General features: G+C 32.5%; 1 protein-coding gene across 1 annotated transcript; it reads left to right on the forward strand.

Moving 5' to 3' along the window:
* The first annotated feature begins 2,342 nt into the window (after positions 1 to 2,342).
* On the forward strand, positions 2,343 to 4,223 carry LOC108482291 (uncharacterized). Its single transcript, XM_017785414.2, has 7 exons — positions 2,343 to 2,814; positions 2,971 to 3,097; positions 3,182 to 3,225; positions 3,332 to 3,448; positions 3,534 to 3,626; positions 3,695 to 3,801; positions 3,910 to 4,223. The coding sequence occupies exons 1-7, from the start codon at positions 2,726 to 2,728 to the stop codon at positions 4,050 to 4,052; spliced, it is 720 nt and encodes a 239-aa protein (XP_017640903.1). The 5' UTR covers positions 2,343 to 2,725; the 3' UTR covers positions 4,053 to 4,223.
* Positions 4,224 to 14,620: the final 10,397 nt, after the last annotated feature.

Raw genomic sequence — 14,620 nt, forward strand, 5'->3', positions numbered from 1 at the left:
TCTCTTTAAGTTCTTTTTCAAGAATTGCTCTTGAGTTTCTTTTAGAAGCTGTTTTAACAATTTTTTAGGTTGTGGGAATCATCTTCAAGATTTTTCTTACCAAGATCTCTTTCTTGGAGGAATTAGAGCCATTGAAAGGAGTTGTGGATTCTTAATGCTTCCAAGGCTTCTTAGGACGTAATCTTCTCTTTTCTAGCCTTCATTTATCGTTTCTTGTTTATTTTAATTTAGTTATTATTGTTTTGGCTTGCTGATTTTATTGATTTTCATTCTAGGTTAGAATTGCTTCAAGAGAAACATTCTCCTATCTTGTTCCATCAAGAAACGCATCAAAATTTGGAGTTTTAATCTTTTCTTACAGTTTCAAACATTCTTGCACAAAACATTTTACTTTTGTCTTTAAAATCACTTCTAACAAATTTGTTTTGTGTTTTGTTTTTCCAGATCTGGGTCCAAGGATAGTTTCTTTCCATCCAAGAAACCCTAATTTTTTTCTTTTAAACTTTTTACCAGCCGATTCATCTTTCTTTTGTTTTAATTTCATTTGACTTTCCTTTGTGACAACTAATCTGTTTTCATTGTTTTTCGTTTCAGTTTACGTTCATCTAGAGATTTAGGTTAAACCCGCAACTTAGACAAGCTACGATCCTGCTCCGCATGGATGTCGTATCATTTCGTATCACAAAGGCAACATCCTTAGTGATTTGAAGTCCACCCAACCCACCACAGTGATTTCAAGTCCACTCGACCCACCATGGTGCTTAACGACAAGGTTTCTTTTGTAACCCATCCCTTTTTGTTTGTTGCTGCTATCACCCGATTTTGTCCTCCCCTCACCAAAATTGATATGCCACTTGTCAACTTTCCCACCCTTTATGAACAATGCCATAACCACTTAACAAATCGTCGAACCGCGACTTTACCATCTTTCTCCCAGATGCTTGGAAAATCAAAAAACTAAATAGAAATCCAAACTACCGTGCTATAAAAGTAGACATAACCGTGCTATAGAAGCAGACATAATTGTGCCATAAAAGTAGACAAAACCATTGGAAGAAAACTTTAATGGAGAAACGTTTCTTCCATGGACAAAAAGTTCATGAAAGCCTAAACACAGAAACGGAAGGAACAAATTCTTCATTTGAAAACGCGTAAAGGAACTATAAGCAAAAAGTGGTTAACGACACCGATAAAAATACTTATGCTCGCCTCTACGATGGTTACCCCCAATCTTTTTATTCTTAAATATTGATAATTTATCATACATGATTTTTTTAGATATGTTGTTTTTTATAAAAAAAGTATGGTTTCTCTTATATTTTATTCTTTTATAACCATCAACTATTATTTGAATTGTTTTAAAATGACGGTTCATTAATCATCATTATAAACTTAATATCATTGAGCCACTCTACTGTATTGGCAATGTTGAATCTTAAAAGCACCAATTTTTTTAGAAGGCCATTTAATGTCATTACATTCATATTCTTCTATATTTTCTCGATGTCATATTTCTTTTTCATGATACTCTGTGTTTTTTTACTTTATGTACATGTGAGCAATATAAAGAAATCAAACATTGGTTGTGTACAGGCTAATGGAAGGGTTTAAATATAGTCTTATTATTTACTTTCATTAAGTAATTGGGCTAAAAGTTTAACCCACACATGTCGTTATCGTCCGGCTCGATCTGTGTTAACATGTGTCTACGACACATATCGCGTATGTTTATTTTTGAATAAATCTTCTATATTATTTTCAAAAAATAAAGAAAAAAATCGGTCAACAAAAAATATCTTTTTTGAACTATTTTTAGAGAACTGTATTTGTTAGTTTTACCTTTTTGCCCTTGTGTTTTTATTATTTTGTCCTTCAACTAATAGTATAAATAGAAATTGTTATTTTACTAAAAATTACATTAGAGAAAGTTCTGTCTAAGAATTTGGGTTTTAAACAAAATCGTCTATAACCCCTCTAAACTTTCGTAGAAATTCTGAGATTCTTCTTCTCCAAAAGTATTCCACCCGTCCTCTTCCCCGTCTTCAACACTCAAATTTTCCAGACCCCTCTCCATTGTATTTGATCACTAATCTACCAAAATCAGAACTTCAGAAAAAAAAAAAAACTAAAACAAACACACCACTCAAAAAATAAAAAAAAACAGTGAAAATCTTAAAAATTTGGAAAAACCAAAAAAACGTGCCAAAACTGTAGACGAGAGCGTACCAAGAGATAGACGGGAAAATGGTGCATCCTCAAGCCTAAAGATTTAATTTAGTGCACTTTATGCGAAAGAGCTTTATATATATATATAAAATGAAGAGTTTTTCTTCTTTTAAGGTTACCCCAATATTAAAGGAAGGGCTGGTGAATCTATACAAATTAGGACTTTAGGAATCATAACATCATAAAAACAATCTCTTTTGAAATGATGAATCTTTTCCGAATTAATCAGATCAAGGGTAAATATCATTTATGTCATATTCATGTTTCATGATTGTGTAAGAATTACATAAATAAAAAATAATTTAAACAAGGTTAATAATTTATCATTTTAGTGTAGTTCTTTTGTATGTTTATTGGGCTGTTTTTTGGTGCGCGTGTATCATGTTAGTAGTTGTAAAGAAGTATAAAAGTCTAGCATGGCAATTATCAGTGTTGCTCAACTCACTGAACACGGTAAAACACCCCCGTGCGAGCAGCGAGTTTAAGTTACGGCGGCATCATGCTAGAGAGGTTCTTTTTCACAAAACAAGGAGATTTTCATCCGCAAGAATCTGACCCAATTACACTTCTGTCGGGCCCCCCTTCCAGGTAAAATTCTTGTCCCAGACAAGTCTGCTAGTAATTACGTCGAACATATAGTAGGCTACACGTAAAACGCGTAACCAGTACTAATCACTCTCAACTCTTCACCCATATCATTCTTATTCCTTAGTTGGTATTTCATGGGTATCGTAAATTGTGCAGTGGTAAGACCTCATTGCTGTTCCAGTTTGCAGTCAACTCAGCATCACAGTGCAGCAATGTCAATTCTAAAGTGGTTTTCATATGTAGCCGGCGAAGGCTGGAAACCAAACCCCCTTACCTTGCCCAGGCATATATACGTCTCTCAACCTACCATTATATTTTGTAATTCTGATTTAAGTTTTACTTTTCCTATGGATATCAAAATTTTCAGGGCATTGATCCAGGTTGTGATATATTTAAGCGAATAAAAATGAAGTGAGGGACCTTCCTTGGAACGACTTAGTTAATTACATTAAACAATGTTTATGAATAGCTAATTGTGTATTGAATATTGGAATTCTGCTGTTTTAATTTCTTGAAGATATATTAATGATGATGATGATGAGGGAATCAAGAAGTACTTCGCTGCATTTCACCTTAAGGATACGTTTCCAGTTGCAGTTGTTGTTGATGATTTCGGAGATTTCTTCTATGAAAGGTATTTAAGTCCAAGCAGAAGCAGACTATTTTTCAAATCTCTTTTCAATTCCATCCATTTCTTAATAATCAGTAATACTAATTAGGAGCTGTCAAGAGAGATATGGTAATCCTCGTGGAAGAGACTTGGCAATGGTTCGGACTCTAGCTTTGTGTCACAATGCAATAATTTTTGCCAAGTACGTATATTTTAACTCACGTCATTTTGGGGCTAATAGCAAATACTGATATATTAAAATATGTGCAGTAAAACAGGGCCTTGCAGGCTTTTATTATCTGATACGCACAATGGGGATTCTCCAAGGTCGCTATTTATCTACAAGAGGTGGATTCGCACCATTTTTACAGTCAAGGGTTGTGTTTTCAACTTTTATCTTACTTAACCTTTGCGTCACATGTAACTTCTTTATGTATATACTAAGTCTTTTTTTTTTTTTTTTTTTTTATGTTTTTGCTGTAAAGGTGATGATTCTGGATCGTTTTGTTTGAAATATAACAAGTATTCAGAAAGTGGGAGCTCTAAGGGCACAAAAACAGCCAAGTACTCCGTAGCGTTTCAGTATTTGTTGTTGGAGGGGATTACTGAGGTTGATGATGAGGAGTGATTGATTTTGTAGGTGATTTGTGCAAGTTGCTTGGAGGGATTAATGATGATCGGTGAATAGTGATGATTTTCGTTGGGTTGATTTCTTTCACTAGAAATGCTCAAAGAAATCTGCAAATTGATATTATTGACAAATGTTTAATGTGCATTCAAGTTGTGCCTTAATATATAATACTTAATGTCTCATCCTAATCGTGCAGGTATGTATTCGACAATGAGTTATCGAACTGAAATGTTCTTCACTGCTTCTGGTGTAGTTTTTGATAATAAATAAACTGCAAAAAATTCACCACTTTTGTTTGTTTTTTTTTTTCATTTTAGACTCTAAAACTTTCATCCATTTACCGTTTCAATCCTTCGGGCGTTAAAAAAACCCAACTAGGATACTCAACCAGTCATAAATTTTCACGTGTAATGTCCTAAAAATTCTCGTACAATAAATGATTTTGTTCTTGATCGACTTCGGTGAACTATAAAGAATTAATTTTACATTTGAGATGGGAATAATGTAGAAAATTGTAAATGTGAAAATATAGTAAAAGGATCAAATCATAAGTTTTGAAATGCATGAGGATCAAAATTAAATTGACCAAATAAGGAAAATGTCAGTTAATAATGATTATTCAGCATGAGAACTACGTGAAATATGAAAATAAATAGGATTAAATAGGGATAAAAGTGACTATTAAGGAAAATAAATAGGGTCAAAGTTGTCTTATTCTTTTACTTTGTTATTTTTTATTCAATATATCTAATTAAACATTTCTAAGCATTTATAATATTAATTTTGCATTAATTTTTAAGCAGATAAAATTAATATCATTATAATAATTATGAATTTCTTTGGTCAAATTTATTTTTTATTTTTGATCTATTTTATCGAATTAGATATTCCTAGACATTTGTAATGCTTTACATTATTTGATTTTTTCTTCTTTTAATGGATTAGTATTTAATATATGAGCAATATATTTTTTTATTTCATAACTAACCTTCAAAAATTGTCATGTATTTTCTAATATATTTTTTAAAAATTTTACTATATTTTATAGAACACTTGTCAATCTCTAATCCTCGTATGTAGAGTCTAAAAACTCTACTGAATATTTTTCCTTTTTAAATTCTAACTAACAAATTCAATATTATCTATATCTATTTATAATATAAACCAGCTCTTAAGAAAGCCTTAGGAGCAAATGGTTAATTTATATGTATTTTAAATATTTATCTATATATTAATATTTTAGCCTTAAAAATCTAAATTATGTATAATATGTATTTACAACTCTAAAGATTAAAGCTTGAGTAGATATAGGTTATTTGAAGATTTCATTTTGAATAAATTTGAGGAAATTTTAAAATGAAGAATTTAATTAAATTATTTTTTAAAAATATAGCATGATTTTCATTCATTTCAATGTATGATAATTTTAAAATAAATTTTTTCTTCAATAAATTTCACTTTAATCTCTTCCTATGCATTTTTAAAGTTATTTTTAATTTTCTTCTCATTTATAAATTTCTTTTGCAAAATGTAAATAAATATAAATATTAAAATGTTAAATATGACTCCTATTTTCAGTCAAATTTGAGAAATAATCTTTTAGTTAATCTTTGTTATTTGTTTCAATCAAACACTGATTAATTTAGATTATTTTATTATTATTTGACCTATGAATCTGGCCTATAAATAGGCTCTTTTATAACCTTAGAAAACACACCCATTAGATATTAGAACTCATAACACATTTAGAAAATTTTGTGTTTATGTTTTGAGGGTTCTTTGTTTTCAGATTTTCGGGGTTTAGTTTTTATCTTCATCTTTTATACTCTTCATTCTTTTGTCATTATAGTAAAATTATCTTTGCCCGTAGTTTTTTATCCTCTTTGGAGGGGTTTTTCCACGTTATATTTGTGTGTTCAATTTCTCAATTTATTCCGCTATTTTTTTTACTTGTTGCTTTATCGAGTCGATCCTAACAAGTAGTATTAGAGCTAGTTTAATTTTCATAGATCAGCCCATTCAGAGATGGCAGGTTTGAAATTGAGAAGTTCGATGGTGAGACAAATTTCAATCTGTGGTAAGTTCGGATGATGGCAATTCTAGTTCAATTCGGCTTGAAAAAGGTTGTTACCGGGAAAAAGCCTGAAAATTTAAATAAAACAGAATGGGAAGAGCTTGATGAAAAGGCTTTATCTGTAATCCAGTTGTGCCTCGCGAATACGGTATTGCAGGAGGTATTGATAGAGAAAACCTCATCCACCTTGTGGAAAAATGTTAGAAACTCTTTATGCGACTAAGTCTTTGGCTAACCGTTTAGTGTTGAAACAACGTCTATTTACGTTTCGCATGAACGAATGTGAGCTTCTTAGAGATCACATCAGTCAATTCATTACTCTTTTAAATGATTTAAAGAATGTTGAGGATCATATTGACTATGAATATCAGGCTATGCTATTATTGTGCTCTTTACTCCCTTTATACAAGTCTTTCAAGGAGACCCTAATTTATGGCAGAGAGAAACTCTCGTTCGAAGATGTGAAGGGTCATTTGTTGAGTAGAGAAAAACACGACAATGAGTTCATTTGAATAGCAAGACAGATAGGCAAGCTTCCGTTTTGGTAGCATCAAAGAAACGAGACAAAAGGTGTCGCTATTTTAAAAATTTAGGTCACGTCAAAGCAGATTGTTATAAACTGCGATATAAAAAAACTGCTGAGAGTAACGAGGAAGATATAGCTAGTGCTAATTTGGCCAATGAAAACGGTGATGATTTCTTGTTAGTGTCAAAGAGCGATAACTCCATGCTCATGTCAAGTGGATCCTAGATTCGGGATATTCTTTTCACATGTGTCCCAATAGAGAATGGTTCTCCACATACAGTTTGGTTGAAGGTGGAGTTGTGCACATGGGAAACGATTCATCTAGTAAGGTAATTGGTATTGGTACTGTTAAAATTAGGATACACGATGGGACGATTATGACACTCTCAGATGTCAGGTATGCACCTGATTTACGAAAGAATCTCATCTCATTGAGTATTTTAGACTTGAAAGGATGCAAAATCAACATCAAGTCGAGCGGCATTAAAGTATCTCGTGGAGCTCTCGTTTTGTTAAAAGGTAAAAGAATCGGCAGTCTTTATATTCTAGAAGGTTCTACAGTGACCGGTGAAATCGGATGTCCCTTGTCTGTTACGGAGTCGAAGTCAACTCGTTTGGAGTAGAGGCAACTTGGTCATAGGAGGGAAAAATGTATGACCGTTTCGTTGAAGAGAGGTTCTCTTTTGGATGCAGGTTTTGAAAAGTTAGGGCACTGTGTTTTTGAAAATCAGACTCGGGTTAATTTTGATTTGGCAGTGTACAAGTCGAAGGCTAGAAATCTTCTAGTTTCTAAGCACAAATTCGACTTAGTTAATTCCCTGCATAGTTTAAGATAGGCTCGTGGCGAGCTTTGGCAAAGATGGCATTATGGAAATATGAGTCAAGATGGAGATTTGTTAAATATGACTCCTATTTTCAGTCAAATTTGAGAAATAATCTTTCAGTTAAACTCTGTTTATTTGTTTCAATCAAACACTGATTAATTTAGATTATTTTATTAATATTTGACCTATGAATTTAGCCTAAAATAGGCTCTTTTACAACCTTAGAAAACACACCTATTAGATATTAGAACTCATAACACATTTAGAGAATTTTGTGTTTACGTTTTGAGGGTTCTTTGTTTTTAGGTTTTCGGGGTTTAGTTTTTTATCTCCATCTTTTGTACTCTTCGTTCTTTTGCCATTATAGTAAAATTATCTTTGCCGATGGTTTTTTATCCTCTTTGGAGGGTTTTTCCATGTTAAATTTGTGTGTTCAATTCTTTAATTTATTCCGCTATTTTTTTTTTCTTGTTACTTAATCGGGTCGATCCTAACAAAAAATGTCAAAAGTAAATATGACATTATTTAATTGCTAAAATAAATCCTCTCATTTCTTTTTATTTTAAAAAAAAAAGCAATGGAAAAGCTAAAACTATGAAAGTTTTGCAATCTATGCATTTACACTTTCAACTCCAAGCTTAAATAATTAGAGATAATCATGACCATGGATTCTCTCTGTGAAGGCAATAAAAAGACGGATGATATCTCCATTGATCCAAACACCAAGAAGGTTCGTTTTAAGGATCCGGAGCCTAATAGTGATGACGTGATGGTTGTTGACTTAACATCAGCACCAACTCTGTCCTAGAAAGATATGGTTTGTAACACCCCTTACCCGTATCCAAGGCTGGAACAGAGTACGAGGCATTACCAGACTTAACAATACACATAGACGAAAACCGGGCCATAAAATTTCATTTAATTCAAAACTTTTCGAACACATGCATAACAAACAAAGCTAACTATATCATCACATCAAAACATAGGACATGGCATGATTAATTAAACTTATAAACCATAATGGATATGGACCACATCTCATGATTTTATACGATAACTCAATGCAGACTGATATGTATGGTCAAAATCATAATAAAAATACATATCACAAACCAAATTCCTATACATGCCACTCACTTGATATTTCTAATATTTGAATTAATTTTCCCAAAAATGATAGTTTGATAGTGTGATTTTGCCTCCGACGATCTCCAACCCCGAGCTGACCTGCCAATACTAAAGAAATGGAGAGGATGGGTAAGCTTTACGCTTAGTAAGTTCATATGAAAATAATAAGCAATTACTACCATGCTTTTCAAGATAAAACACTATAATTGTACAATTACACATATTCAGGACAGGCTGTTTTCTGGAGTCCCGGTGTAAACAAAAATCATATCTCAAGTTAAAAAACTCGAAATCCAATTCCGTAAATTTTATATGAAACTAGACTCATATGTCTACTAACTAATTTTTTTCTAGAATTTTTGGTCGGGTCATTTAGTACAGTTTATTAGTTAAAGTCTTCCCTGTTTTAGGGTATGACTACTCTGACCCCTGTGCACTACGAAGCGAATTTCTCGCTATACAGAATTTCAACGACCATGAAATTTGTTTCCCTTAAAATTAGATTCAATAAGGAATCCATTCATGTAAGATATGACTCTCAATAATTTTTTTACAATTTATGGTGAATTTCTAAATTCAAAACAGGGGATCTCGAATTCATTCAGACCCTGTTTCACAAGAATTCAAATATCAGACAATATAGAATTCTTTTGCTTCCCTTGTTTCTTTCATATGAAAATAGACTCATTAAGCTTTATTTCTATAATTTTTTTTAAATTTAATTAAACTTACACAATTTTTGGTGAATTTTCAAAGTCATGCACTGCTGCTGTCTAATACTGTTTTACTACTAAAGTTCACTTTTACACAATTTCACTTAATCTATCCCATTTTACCGAGGTTCGCTCAAATATTGAGCATATTGCTCATAAATTAAAATAAACATATACTTGCACTTGTTCATCACATAATCACTTTCACATGTATTTTCATTTAATCGATTTCCCGTTGAACTCATCGGAATAATAACAGATACACAATTGCCTGCACATTTTCCCATTTCCACACTTGTAGCCGAAGCTATCTGGTACGCATAGTAGCCTGCACTTAGTACTACACATGTGACCTCACCATCTAATACACGTAGTAGCCTGCACTTAGTACTACACACGTGATCACAGTTTTCGGGTACGCATAGTAGCCTGCACTTAGTACTACACATGCGACCTCACATGTAATATCATGATTTGGGGCCTAGTCGGAATAGTGGTTTCGTGACCACAAAATTCGAGATAGAATTAATTATTTTATGATTATTTTTAGGTTTATGATATGATTGCATGATTGTGTGAAAATTTCGTGAAGAAATTTTATGCATAAAGTGCTTAAATTGAAATTAGGGACTAAATTGAATAATTTGTAAAACTTGCATTCTAGAAGTTTCTAGTATGAAATTGTTTTTGGAGTCTCGGTAGCTCGATTTAGCTTATGCTAGCAATAATTTAACCTAGGGTTTATATTTGGAAAAATACCCATAGGTGAAATTTGTGTATTTTGGTGTTTTATGATAGAATATGAGGTTTTAAATTATGTTAGACAACTTGTGCTACTCGGTTTTAAGCGAAAACTAGCAAAAGGGCTTAATCGGTAAAAATACCTAATAGTCATAAGTACATGTTAGAGTGAGAATTTGATGTTGCCATAGAAGGGAAAAATGATTAGCATGTCATAAAACATGAGAAAATAGGCTGAAGTTTAATTTACGAGCTTTGGGGCAAAAGTGTAAATATGCAAAAGTTTAGGGGCAAAATTGTAATTTTTCCAAAATATGATTTTGGGTCAATTTGAATAATGTGAGTCCTAATTAGACTATATTTTAAATGATAGAGCAAGGAAAACTAAAATTCGGGCTAAAATGGGGAAAATACCAAGTTGTGGACGAAATGGTAAAAGTAGCCATTTTAGCATACGCGGTAAGTTCATGTGTAAATGTAGTAACATAATTGTCAGTTTAAGCAATTTAATGTTGTTTATATGATATGATGCTGATTATTATCATGAAATATTATGCTTTGTGGTTATTATTGAATAATATGTAATTATGTGAATTACTTGATGAGTATGAACTATCACCGAAGTATCAATTTCGATATTCCGTGGAAGATGGCAAAGATGTGTGATCGAGGAAAACGCCCGTTTGAACCTTAGGAATAGATTAGGATACAAGTGACATGTCACTAGGATGTTTGGGCATCCGAACTCGTTGAGTTGAGTCCGAGTTCACTTATGGATGCGAATGTCCGAACTCGTTGAGTTGAGTCCAAGTTCGAGAGATGTAACTAGGCATCCGAGCTCGTTGAGTTGAGTCCGAGTTCACTTATGGATGCGAACGCCCGAGCTCGTTGAGTTGAGTCCGAGTTCACTTATGGGCAGGTTACATGGTAGCTTGGCTACATATGTGGCACTTATGTGCAAACTTTCCATGTATCCAAATTATATTCCGATGTGTTCAACGGGTAAAATTCTACTCAAATGGAGGAATACACGAGATGAAAGGGATTGGTAAGTGTTGTGAAATGAATACTTTGAACAGGTATGTACTTAACCCTCAGGTTGAAAACTCGAAATAACAACAATATGGTAAGATGATAAATGAAAATGTGATATGAATGTCTCGGTGATGATTATGCAAATGATGTTTTATGTTTGCTTATATAGTTGTGTTACTTTCTATTTGCATGTGAGCTTACTAAGCATTTATGCTTACTTCCTCCTTTTCATTCCTTGTAGTGTTGACAAGCTAGCTCGGAAATCGGGAACGGTCGAAGGCATGCTCACACTATATCCGTATACCATCTTGGCATAATGGCTTGCATATTTTGAGTATGGCATGTATAGCATTATAATCATTTTGTATATATGGTCTTATGATATGGTTATTGAGTGGTATGGAAATGCTTGGTATTGATTAGCCATTGGAATGACTAATCATGATCATATTTGGTGTTATGTATGCTAAATTACTAGCTAATCCATGGAAAACATGAAATAGGTAAAATTTACCATAAAATAGATTCAGACAGCAGTAGTGACGTGAGTTTGAAAAATCATTAAAAATAGTAGAGATACAATTAGATGGTGAATAAAATATGGAATTTAAGAATTATGAGTCTATTTTCATATGGATGGAACAAAACAGGTATATGAGTTATATTTTATGAGATGTTTAAATTTTTGTTAAACAGGGCCAGAGCGATTTCTGGATCCCCTATTCTAACTTTGGAAATTCACCATAAATTTTTCAAAGATAATTAGAAGTCATGATTTATAATTACAGATTCCTTATTGAGTCTAGTTTTATTAGAAACAAACAGCATAGTCATTGAAACTCTGTACAGGGAGATATCTGATTCGTAATACACAGAGGTCAGAGCAGTTGAACCCTGAAACAGGGGAGACTTTAACTAATAAACTGTACTAATTGGCTCGACCAAAAATTCTAGAAAAAAATTAGTAAATAGATATATGAGTTTAGTTTCAGGGAAAATTTAGAGAATTGGATTTCGAGTTTCGTAACTCGAGATATGAATTTTTAAGCGACTATGACGCAGATTGTTAGCTTGACTGAAAATTTTAAAAATAAATTGTTTGAGCTGTTTAAGTAATGAATTAAGTCTGTTAACACCTCGTGTTCGACTCCGGCGACGGTCTCAGGTATGGGGCGTTACATCACAATAGATCATTCGTATCGTTTTTATTCCGAAGGTTCAATCGGGAAATTCCACACTTTTCAACATTTTACTAAATTGTCCGTAATCAATTTAAATTCATAATTTACATCAAATAACAATTTGATAGGCAGCCACATTTCATATGATATCAAAATATAATAACATAAAAAGAATCGATAGATTATTTATGTACGAATTTACTCGAAGTGTCGATCTCACTATCCATAGTACCAATTGTCCATTCATAGTATAATAAGACACAACTCAAATATTAAATCAGCTTTTAAGAATTTACATAACATATATCACATATTTCATATATCACTTGTCATGTATCTTCATTTTCTTGCATTTCATGTAACATTCTTTCATGTCATATTTCCACATCATAAACACCATTCCATCAACTTTTCCAATATATTAAATCATAAAATATATGCAATAATAGTAAGAAATATAATTCAAACATAACATTGCATTATTATTATCATACGAACTTACCTCGATCCAGAAATAGCAATTTACCATTTTAGTCCATAACCTTGTATTTTCTCGATTTAAGCTCGAATCTCAATTTCCTTCATCTATAATATCACATTTAGCCTAATAATTAGTCACACTATTCATACGGGTCCAAAAATCATATTTTTAAAAATTTTCATTTTGACCCCTAAACTTTTGCATATTTGCACTTTTTCCCCAAGGTTCGGAAATTAAACTTCATCCTATTTTCTTATGTTTTATGACATGATGATCATTTTTCCCTTCTATTGCAACATCAAATTCTCACTCTAACATGTACTTATGACTATTAGGTATTTTTATCGATTAAGCCCTTTTGCTCGTTTTCACTTAAAACCGAGTAGCACAAGTTGTCTAACATAATTTAAAACCTAATATTCTATCATAAAACACCAAAATACAAAAATTTCACCTATGGGTATTTTTCCAAATATGAACCCTAGGTTGAATTATTGCTAGCATAAGCTAAATCACGTTACCGGGACTCCAAAAACGTAAAAATCATTAAAAACGAAGCTAGAATGGACTTACAATCGAGCTTGGAAGCTTGGAAACCCTAGCCATGGAGTCTCCCTTGGTATACACGTCCATGGTGAAGAAGATGAGCAAAATTGGCTTTTAATTTTGTATTTTAATTCATTTTACCCCTAAATGACCAAAATGCCCTTACTACTAAACTTTCCAAAAATTCCATTCATGTCCAGTATTTGTCCATAAACTTTGAAATTGGTCAAATTGCTATTTAAGACCTCCTAATTAATATTTCAAAGCAATTTCATACTAGAAACTTCTAGAATGCAAGTTTTGCAACTTATTCAATTTAGTCCCTAACTTCAAATTAAGCACTTTATGCATAGAATTTCTTCACGAAATTTTCACACAATCATGAAATCATATCATAGACCTCAAAATAATCATAAAATAATTATTTCTATCTCGGATTTGTGGTCACGAAACTACTATTCCGATTAGGCCCTAATTCGGGATATTATATGGTTCTAGTGAAAGGGTCCACTATTCCTAATGGAGGTAGTGATTCAAACATTGCTGATGAAATTTTTTCCCTTCTTGAAGGTGATGTCAAGAAATCAACAGTCAATGATAATCTTGCTATTGATTTTTCTGATAGATTTCAAAAATTATTAGTCAAATACATGTCCACCTCCATGATTCTCAAGTTATTGGGAAGGAATATTGGTTTTACAACTCTAAAAAATAAGGTTTATGGACTTTAGAGACCATCTCAACCTTTTTAGATGATGGATATCGAAAATGGCTAGTTTTTAGCAAAATTCCAAAATTCAAAGATTATAAAAAGGCTTTATCATAGGGTCCATAGATTGTCTTTGGACAGTACTTAACGGTCCAGCCTTGGACAATCAACTTCAACCCAAAGAATCCTTATCCTAGTAACATTTTGGCTTGGATCAAGCTTCTAGGACTTCCTAGTTATCTCTACAAAAAAAGAGATTTTATGGGAAATTGGGGGAATGGTGGGGAAGGTAACTAAATTATATTTTAATACAGGCAGTCATTCGAGAGGACATTATGTGAGAATGGAAATCTGTATAAATTTGGAGAAACCACTGATTTCACAAGTTATTGTTAATGGAAATCTTCAACGAATTGAGTAAAAAAGTTTACAGGTTGTTTACTTTTCGTGTGGTCATTATGGTCACTCCAAGGATGTTTGTCTGCATTATTAAGTAACAAATAACAATTTGGGAGGTAAAGATCCTATCTCACAAAAATCCACAAGTTGTAACAACCCATTTTCAGTGAAATTGGAATAGTAGTTTTGGGACCACAAATTCGAGCCA

Source organism: Gossypium arboreum, chromosome 1 (genome assembly GCF_025698485.1).
Source record: "Gossypium arboreum isolate Shixiya-1 chromosome 1, ASM2569848v2, whole genome shotgun sequence".
Lineage (NCBI taxonomy): Eukaryota > Viridiplantae > Streptophyta > Magnoliopsida > Malvales > Malvaceae > Gossypium > Gossypium arboreum.